Source organism: Portunus trituberculatus, chromosome 18 (genome assembly GCF_017591435.1).
Source record: "Portunus trituberculatus isolate SZX2019 chromosome 18, ASM1759143v1, whole genome shotgun sequence".
In the NCBI taxonomy this organism is placed as follows: domain Eukaryota; kingdom Metazoa; phylum Arthropoda; class Malacostraca; order Decapoda; family Portunidae; genus Portunus; species Portunus trituberculatus.
The window spans coordinates 1,282,501-1,292,500 of record NC_059272.1 but is presented as its reverse complement, the minus strand read 5'-3'; the positions used below and the strand labels follow the sequence as shown (position 1 = coordinate 1,292,500).

The following is a 10,000-nucleotide window of genomic DNA, read 5'->3' as shown; positions in this document are numbered from 1 at the left end:
TTTCCATGGCGGGCTCGTTATCAGAGGGACAGTCTTCGCGGCAGCACTGCTTTACCACACCGCGGGGAGGCAGCTGCCCCGCGGGGCCATCACGGTGTGGTAGTATGGCCGCACGGCGTGTCGCTGTAGTGGCGTGGCGGCGTGGCGGCTTGGTTGTGCCGCGGGACCAGGGGCTGCAGCAGGCCAGGTGGGAGCGGCGGTGACGTGACCTGGCTGTTGGTGGATGTGTGGCTGGCCGTGTCTTGACACAGGGACGTGGGTTTCGTGGCGGCCTGCGTGGTAGCTCCGGTCGGGGTGGGGATCGGGGGTGCCAAGGTGCATTGTGGTGGCATCGTTGTGGGAGCATGATGCATGATGGCCGCGGCGTGCCGGCGTGCTTGTAGTGCCGCGGCGTCCCCAGAGACACACGACCCTGGCACTAATGGCTCTCCCGGAGCGGGGCGGTGAGGCGCAGCGGGACGTGACGGTGGAGGCTGGGGTGGCGGTGCCCTGCTGCCGCTCACCGCCTGGCCAGGGGAGTGTCGCGAGTCGTGAGGCTTGGCACACTTGTTGGAAGCCTTCATTTCCATCCATGGAGGTGGGCGGCGCTGCGGGCGTGGGTGAAGTGAGTGAGAGTGTCGCCTTCAATGGGAAAAGTCATCCCGCCACTCCGGATGCGTCCATCATGTGGAGGGCCTCCATTACCACCTCCACACACTCACCGCCGCTGCTCTGCCGTGGCCGAGGGAGCACCGCGCCTCCCGCAGCGTGGCGGGTGTGTCCTCTAAGGTGGGTGAGTGTGGCGAGGCGCGGGGCTCAGGTGTGGCGGCTCTCAGGTGACCGTGGCACGTCCTGCTGAGTGGCGACATTCTATCAAGTGTCCTCGCCTCTCGCTGCCACAGAATCCAAATGTTGAGTGTGTGTCCCTCGTGACACACCGCTCACCGTGACGAGAGACGAGACGCGCCTCGCCGCCACTAACTCACTTTTCTGAAACGCTTCGCGCCGCGCCTGTACCAACGGTATATATAAAACACTCTACTTGAAGCTACACGACTTTTTAAGAGTAATTTACTGGTTCTAATGACAGATTACCGCGATGTGAGGAGGACAAACACGCTGAACACCGGCTAACCATCGCTGCGGTGACGAGACAACACCGCGACACACACTCACTTGAGGGTCAGGCTGACAGGGTGATGCTCAGGCTGGCAGGGTGAGGCTCAGGCTGGCAGGGTGACGCTCAGGCTGGCAGGATGAGACTCAGGCTGGCAGGGTGACGCTCAGGCTGGCAGGATGAGACTCAGGCTGGCAGGATGAGGCTCAGGCTGGCAGGATGAGACTCAGGCTGGCAGGGTGACGCTCAGGCTGGCAGGGTGACGCTCAGACTGGCAGGATGAGACTCAGGCTGGCAGGATGAGGCTCAGTCTGGCAAGGTGACGCTCAGGCTGGCAGGATGAGACTCAGGCTGGCAGGATGAGGCTCAGGCTGGCAGGATGAGACTCAGGCTGGCAGGGTGACGCTCAGGCTGGCAGGGTGACGCTCAGACTGGCAGGATGAGACTCAGGCTGGCAGGATGAGGCTCAGTCTGGCAAGGTGACGCTCAGGCTGGCAGGATGAGACTCAGGCTGGCAGGATGAGGCTCAGGCTGGCAGGATGAGACTCAGGCTGGCAGGGTGACGCTCAGGCTGGCAGGATGAGACTCAGGCTGCCAGGGTGACGCTCAGGCTGGCAGGATGAGACTCAGGCTGGCAGGATGAGGCTCAGGCTGGCAGGATGAGACTCAGGCTGGCAGGGTGACGCTCAGGCTGGCAGGGTGACACTCAGACTGGCAGGATGAGACTCAGGCTGGCAGGATGAGGCTCAGTCTGGCAAGGTGACGCTCAGGCTGGCAGGATGAGACTCAGGCTGGCAGGATGAGGCTCAGGCTGGCAGGATGAGACTCAGGCTGGCAGGATGACGCTCAGGCTGGCAGGATGACTCAGGCTGGCAGGGTGACGCTCAGGCTGGCAGGATGAGACTCAGGCTGGCAGGGTGACGCTCAGGCTGGAAGGATGAGACTCAGGCTGGCAGGATGAGACTCAGGCTGGCAGGGTGAAGCTCAGGCTGGAAGGATGAGACTCAGGCTGGCAGGATGACGCTCAGGCTGGCAGGATGAGACTCAGGCTGGCAGGCTGGCAGGGTGACGCTCAGGCTGGCAGGATGAGACTCAGGCTGGGAGGATGAGACTCAGGCTGGCAGGGTGACGCTCAGGCTGGCAGGATGAGACTCAGGCTGGCAGGATGAGACTCAGGCTGGCAGGATGACGCTCAGGCTGGCAGGGTGACGCTCAGGCTGGCAGGATGAGACTCAGGCTGGCAGGGTGACGCTCAGGCTGGCAGGATGAGACTCAGGCTGGCAGGGTGAGACTCAGGCTGGCAGGATGAGACTCAGGCTGGCAGGGTGACGCTCAGGCTGGAAGGATGAGACTCAGGCTATCAGGATGAGACTCAGGCTGGCAGGGTGAGACTCAGGCTGTCAGACTCAGGCTGTCAGAGTGAGGTTAGGTTAGGTTAGGGTGACAGTGAGGATCAGCGTGGCAGGGTGAGGTTAGGTAAGGTGAAGGTGTCAAGGTGAGGGTGTCAGGGTATTCTCTCACCCATTCTTTCTTTTCTCTCCTTTCCTTCTTCAATCTTTCTTTCTTTTCATTTCTTTTCCTTTCCTTTTCATCTATTTTGTCCACTCCTTATTCAGTGTCTCATATCTGTACCTCATCTCTCTCTCTCTCTCTCTCTCTCTCTCTCTCTCTCTCTCTCTCTCTCTCTCTCTCTCTCTCTCTCTCTCTGTGTGTGTGTGTGTGTGTGTGTGTGTGTGTCAGGGAGAGGAAGGCATGGAAGCAACGACGCATTTCCTCACACACACACACACACACACACACACACACACACACACACACACACACACACACTACTTTTTTCTTTGGCCTGTCGCGTGTGGTGTGTGGTGTCTTGTGTCTGTGTGTGGTGTGTGGTGTCTGGGGTGTCTGGAGTGTGGTGTGTGGTGGTGTGTGGTGTGTGGTGGTGTGGTGTGGTGTGTGGTGGTGTGTGTGGTGTGTGGTGTGTGGTGGTGTGTGTGAGTGTGTGGTGGTGTGGTGTGTGGTCCCTTCATTGGGTTTTACGTGTATGTTTTCCTGAAGTCTTGCGTCACCTGGGCTGCTGAAGAAGAGGAGGAGGAAGAGGAAGAGGAGGAGGAGGAGGAGGAGGAGGAGGAGGAGGAGGAGGAGGAGGAGGAGGATGGTTTGGGGTTGATTCCTCTTGTGGTATTTCTCCCTTCTCGGTTTTCCCACCCTCCCTCCTCCCTCCTCCTCCCTCCTCCTTCTTCTCTTCTTCCTTCTTTTTTCTTCCTTCCTTCCTTCCTGCATTCTCTCTCATTCTCTACGTCAATACTCTCTCTCTCTCTCTCTCTCTCTCTCTCTCTCTCTCTCTCTCTCTCTCTCTCTCTCTCTCTCAAAATTCTCGTTTCAGTATTCCAGTCATTCCAGTCCATTCCAGTCCAGTTTATTCCAGTTCACTATTCGTCATCTCTTTCCTCCTCCTCCTCCTCCTCCTCCTCCTCCTCCTCCTCCTCCTCCTCCTCCTCCTCCTCCTCCTCTTCTTCTGTTTTGTCTTCCTTTGTATTCCTTTGTATTTTTTTCTGTCTTCATTACTTTCCTCCTCTCTCTCTCTCTCTCTCTCTCTCTCTCTCTCTCTCTCTCTCTCTCTCTCTCTCTCTCTCTCTCTCTCTCTCTCATCTCTCTTATCTTCTTTCTCCTCCTCCTCCTCTTCTTCTTTCTCCTCCTCCTCCTCTTCTTCCTCCTATCATTGTTCTTCTTACCTTCTTCTTCTTCTTCTTCTTCTTCTTCTTCTTCTTCTTCTTCTTCTTCTTCTTCTTCTTCTTCTTCTTCTTCTTCTTCTTCTTCTTCTTCTTCTTCTTCTTCTTCTTCTTCTTCTTCTTCTTCTTCTTCTTCTTCTTCTTCTTCTTCTTCTTCTTCTTCTTCTTCTTCTTCTTCTTCTTCTTCTTCTTCTTCTTCTTCTTCTTCTTCTTCTTCTTCTTCTTCTTCTTCTTCTTCTTCTTCTTCTTCTTCTTCTTCTTCTTCTTCTTCTTTCAAGCATCGGTGGTTCAGTGGTAGAATTCTCGCCTGCCACGCGGGAGGCCCGGGTTCGATTCCCGGCCGATGCACATTTTTATTTATTTATTTACCTTTATTCATTTATTTTTTCTGAGCGAGCTTGGCGAGAAGAGGAAGGTAAATGATGCACTGTGGCTAAAATCTCGGTTAATGAGGTAGAAATAGAAATGCTGGTATCTTCTCACGCTTACCTGCATGTTCACCTGTGTTCACTCTCATCTCTGTGTCTGTTCACCTGTGTTCACGCTTATTTGTCTCTGTTTCACGCTTACCTGTCTGTGTCCACCTTACCTGTCTGTGTGTCCACCTTACCTGTCTGTGTGTCCACCTTACCTGTCTGTGTGTCCACATTACCTGTCTGTGTGTTCACCTTACCTGTCTGTGTGTCCACATTACCTGTCTGTGTCCACCTTACCTGTCTGTGTGTCCACCTTACCTGTCTGTGTGTCCACCTTACCTGTCTGTGTCCACCTTACCTGTCTGTGTGTCCACCTTACCTGTCTGTGCGTCCACCTTACCTGTCTGTGTGTCCGCCTTACCTGTCTGTGTGTCCACCTTACCTGTCTGTGTCCATCTTACCTGTCTGTGTGTCCACCTTACCTGTCTGTGTGTCCACCTTACCTGTCTGTGTGTCCACCTTACCTGTCTGTGTGTCCACCTTACCTGTCTGTGTGTCCACCTTACCTGTCTGTGTGTCTACCTTACCTGTCTGTGTGTCCACCTTACCTGTCTGTGTCCACGTGTTTGATTTTGTTAATTTTAAGATGTTTATTTTATTGATGTAAGTTTATTTATTTATTTATTTATTTATTTCATTTATTTATTTATTTATTTATTTATTTATTTTTCATTGGTGCAGTGATGAGAGAGTAAGTGCCTGTTCTTTTCATTGGTGCAGTGATGAGAGAGTAAGTGCCTGTTCTTCTTCTTTATGTATTGAAACTTGATGTGATGTAAGACAGGGGTATATTTAAGGCGCTGTTTGGGTGTCTGTCTGTCTGTCTGTCTATCTATCTGTCTGTCTGTCTGTCTGTCTGTCTGTCTGTCTGTCTGTCTGTCTGTCTGTCTGTCTGTCTCTCTCTCTCTCTCTCTCTCTCTCTCTCTCTCTCTCTCTCTCTCTCTCTCTCTCTCTCTCTCTCTCTCTCTCCCTCTCGTTTTTGTTTGTTCACCTTATTTATTTTTTTCTTTTTCTTTTTCCTTATTTTTCTTTTTATTTTCCTCTTCTTTGTTCACCTTATTTATTTATTTATTTTTCCTTTTTCTTTCTTTTTGTTTTGTTTTGTTTTGTTTTCCACTTCCTCGTTTCTATTTTGGGACAGTCAGTAAGTAGACAAGTGACACCTACTTCCTACTATTATTCTCTCCTCCTCCTCCTCCTCCTCTTCCTCCTCCTCCTCCTCCTCCTCCTTCTCCTCCTCCTCCTCCTTCAAGCCAACCAGCCTGTCAGGTTTCTAATTATAGCCTTTTTAGTGGTAGTGGTTGTGGTGGTGGTGGTGGTAGTGGTAGTGGTAGTAGTAGTAGTAGTAATAGTAATGATGGTGGTGGTGATGGTAGTTGTAGTTGTACTAGTAGTGGTAGTGGTAGTGGTGGTGGTGGTGGTGGTGGTGGGAGTAGTAGTAGAAGTAGTAGTATTAGTAGTAGTAGTAATGGTGGTGGTGGTGGTGGTAGCAGTGGTAGTAGTAGTAGCAGTAGTGGTAGTAATAGTAGTAGCAGTAGTGGTAGTAGTAGTAGTAGTAATGGTGGTGGTGGTAGTAGTAGTAGTAGTAGTAGTAGTAGTAGTAGTAGTAGTAGTGGTGGTGGTGGTGGTGGTGGTGGTGGTGGTGGTGGTGGTGGCAGAATCCCTCTGTTAGTCACTGTTGTCATTCCACTGTTGTGTTATTGTTGTCACCACTTACACATGTAGCTCCATATTCTGAGACACCTCCACGCTGCACTGCCATTACTTTCAAAAGGCTCTATAATTGAAGTTACAGTTTTTTTCTCTTTTTTTCTTATTTATACCATGTGGGCTTTTCACTGGAATTTCTGAGGTAAAGGGGATACTTTTTGTGGTACCTCCTATCTCAAAGCCCACCCGCTAGGAAACCGTTGTCCCGAGTGAGGAAGCCCAACCTACACTCGGACCGTGGACAGGATTCGAACCCGTGCGCTTGGAGACCTCTCGGACCCCAAAGCACGCATGGTTCCACTGTACCATCTTCAGCACCAGGACGCATTTTTATATTAATTTTGTTTACTATTTGGTGATTTTATACAGTTTGAGAAACTTATGTGAGGATTTAAGTAGTGAAGACTCTGGCCATTAATCTTGTGACCTCCATAGACCCTTCCTAATGTCAGTTAAATCGTCTATTGACACCAAAAAATCATGATAAAAATGCGTCTCAGTAGTGAAGGCGGTTAGGATGTCTTTGCTGTTCTGGTGAAAGATTAACAAACTTTTACAATACCAGCAGGAGAAAACACTTGAGAACCCGGCAAGTCATCTCTGTGGCCTTTGAAAATAGTCGCGGCGAGAGAGCAAAACGTTTCTGAATACATGCCAGGTATTATTCAGACGAGCGTGGGAGTCTTCACAGCAACATGGACTCGTTTTCTGAAATCCTTCGCTCTCTCACCATCACTGTTTTTAAAGGTATTTTTTGTGGTTCAGGTGATGGATTGGAAAGATTGGCGGGTGAATTAAAAGGAGAAATTGTCTTTGGAAACTCGGATAGTCGTCTCTGTGGCCTTTGAAACTTGTCGTGATAATTGAGAAAGCAAGGCATTTCTGAGTAGAAGCCTTACGTATTAGGTCCGTATTGAGAAACGCCTTGCTCTCTCACCACGACTATTTTCCAAGGCCACAGAGATAATCAGCGTAATTTTCAAGAGTGTTTCTTCAGTTAATAATGTGAAAAATCTTGTCACTCTGCCTTTAGAATCGTAAAAACACCTTGAAATTTGTCTTGGTGAGAGAGCAAGGCGTTTCTGAATATGTCCGATGTTGCTATGACAACTCCCACGCTCGTCTGACTAGCTCGTATTATCAAACGGTTCTGTGCTTCACCTCCACTATTTCAAAAGGATTTATTCAAATTGACACTAGCTTTTTAAAGATTTTTACGGTTCTAGAGGCAGTAACAAGATTTTTACATCCCCGGACACGACTAGGGTTTTCAAGACAGTTTCCCTTGCTAATCCCTCACTAGAACAATAGAAATTACCCTTAAAAACTTGAGTACCTTCAACTAAATAGAGCCTTTGAAAACAGTCGTGGTGAGAGAGCTAAGCGTTTCAGGATACGGAATAGACTCAAATGGTAAATGGTGCACTCACTCTCTCACTCACTCACTCACTCACTCAGTCTGTTTGATTTCAGTGCTAGTTTTGCATAAAGAAGAAAAACACTAGTGAAAACATGATTAATGGTCCGTAGTGTGTGTTTTCCTGGTTTCAGAGATTGTTTTGATAAGGATTTGTATGATCAAGGACAAAAACCACGCAATGAAAACCATGATGCGTTTCCATATTCATTCTGCTTACTAGTTGGTGATTTTAAACAGCTTCAGAAACTTATGGGGGGTGTTGAAATAGTGAAAACTCTAGCCATTAATCTTCTGACCTCCATACACCCTTCTTAATGTCAATACAATCGTCTAATTATACCCAAAACTCATGGTAAAAATACGTCCCAGTACAGATGGGGTTAGTAAAGCGTATTGCGTGTTTGCCCGGATCAAGGACAAAAAACACGCAATGAAAACACGCTTAATGATTCTTAATGAGTGTTCTTGTGTTATGTTAGAGAGAGAGAGAGAGAGAGAGAGAGAGAGAGAGAGAGAGAGAGAGAGAGAGAGAGACCTACATACAAGTCTGGTACACTAAACCGCCTTGCTCTCTCACCACGACTATCTTTCAAGGCCACAGCGATGGTTAGCCGTGTTCTCAAGACTGCTTCTCCTTGGACTAATGTAAAATGTTGTTATTCTCATTATTGTGTCACTGGAACCGTAGAAACACCCTTAACCCCTTCAGTACTGAGACGCATTCTTTCCCTTGATTTTTGTGTACGATTAGACGATTTTATTTGCATTAGGAAGAATCTGTGGAGGTCAGAAGATTAATGGTCCAGAGTCTTTAGTATTCTAATCCCAATACATGTTTCTGAAGGTGTATAAAATCACCAAACAGTAACCAGAATGAATATGAAATTGCGTTCCTGGTGCTAAAGAAATTAACCACTTCAGTACCATGACGTGTTTCCATATTCATTCTGGTTACTATTTGGTGATTTTATACAGCTTTGGACACTCATGTGAGGGATTAAAATAGTGAAGACTGGCCATTAATCTTCTGACCTCCATAGACCATTCTTAGTATAAAATAGAATGGCCTAATTGTAAATATATCATAAGGTAAAAATGTCCCCTAGTACTCAAGCGGGTTAAAATAGTGAAGACTGTGGCAATTAATCTTCTGACCTCCATAAACCCATCCTAATGTCAACCAAATTGTCTAATGGTACACAAATCTCAAGGTAAAAATGTGTCTCAGTACTGAAGGGGTTAAAATAGTGAAGACTGTGGCCATTAATCTTCTGACTTCCATAGACCCTTCCTAATGGCAATAAAATGGTCTAATCGTACACAAATCTCAAGGTGAAAATGTGTCCAGTATTGAAGGGATTAAAATAGTGAAGACTGTGGCTATTAACCTTCTGACACCCATACCTTCCTAATGTCAATAAAATGATCTAATCGTACACAAATCTCAAAGTAAAAATATGTCCCAGTATTGAAGGTATTAACTCTTTGGTGATATGCGACTGTTGTCTTAAGTGCAACTTCAACTAGAACCTTCTGAAAGTAATGAAGATGTGGCGTAGGAGTGTTTCAGAGTAGCCCTAAGAATATCATGAGTTCTTGCAGTATTCGTATCCTTTTGTGCGTTTAAATGATCATTCTAACCTGCGATAAAGAAAGGAGAAACGGTCAACTTTAGATGTTCTGGAGTGAAATGCCACAGGTGTTCAGTCTGGCGAGGTAAATTAGGTGAAGATTTGAATGTGACGGTCTGAAGCCAAGGAAAGAAAAAGAAAATTGAGAGGTAAAATTAAGTTAAGGTTAGTTTAGGTTATGATAGGATTTAATTAGGTTAGGTTGGGTTAAGTTAAGTTAAGGCAAGATTAGGTTAAAGTTAGGTTACGTTGCACTAAATTAAAACAAATGGATAAAGCGAAGAGAGAAAAAAAAAAAACAAGAGGTGTAAGAGGAAAAACATGAAGGAATGCAGAGAAGTAACACTGATTTGAGGCACAATAAAATGTTTTGAGTTCTTGGGACTAAACACAACACGTCACTGTTTTGGCCCGCCCTGTACATAAATGGTGGTGGTGGTGGACACGGGACTCAGTACACTTGCACCCATTTATAAACACCTCTCTCTCTCTCTCTCTCTCTCTCTCTCTCTCTCTCTCTCTCTCTCTCTCTCTCTCTCTCTCATTCCTTTTATTTTTGTCTTATTCTTTCATTTCTTTCTCATTTTGCTTCCTCTTCCTCTTCCTCTTCCTCTTCCTCCTCCTCCTCCTCCTCCTCCTCCTCCTCCTCCTCCTCCTCCTCCTCTTGCTCCTCTTTTGACCTTGCCCAGTACTACAGTGCTTATCTAACCTCCTCCTCCTCCCTCCTCCTCCTCCTCCTCCTCCTCCTCCTCCTCCTCCTCCTCTCTATTTCTATCCTTTCATAGCCTTTCATTGTTCTCTTTCTTTTCTTCTCTTCTCTTCTCTCTCTCTTCTCTTCTCTTCTCTTCTCTTCTCTTCTCTTCTCTTCTTCTTCTTCTTCTTCTTCTTCTTCTTCTTCTTCTTCTTTTCTTTCCTTTTTATTCTTTTCTTTTTCT

General features: G+C 47.5%; 1 protein-coding gene and 1 non-coding gene across 2 annotated transcripts in view; one reads left to right on the top strand and one right to left on the bottom strand.

Moving 5' to 3' along the window:
• Window positions 1-89: 89 nt before the first annotated feature.
• The window catches only part of LOC123505718 (mucin-2-like), a 24,221-nt gene continuing 14,310 nt past the window's right edge, over window positions 90-10,000 (bottom strand). Inside the window, exons 4-5 of the mRNA XM_045257367.1 lie at window positions 702-872; window positions 90-587 (exon numbers count right to left, since the gene is read on the bottom strand). Coding sequence (XP_045113302.1) covers window positions 90-587; window positions 702-872 — 669 coding nt within the window. The remainder of the gene's footprint in view (window positions 588-701; window positions 873-10,000) is intronic.
• On the top strand, window positions 4,106-4,176 carry Trnag-gcc. The gene has a single exon. It is a non-coding gene; the product is annotated as a tRNA-Gly (tRNA).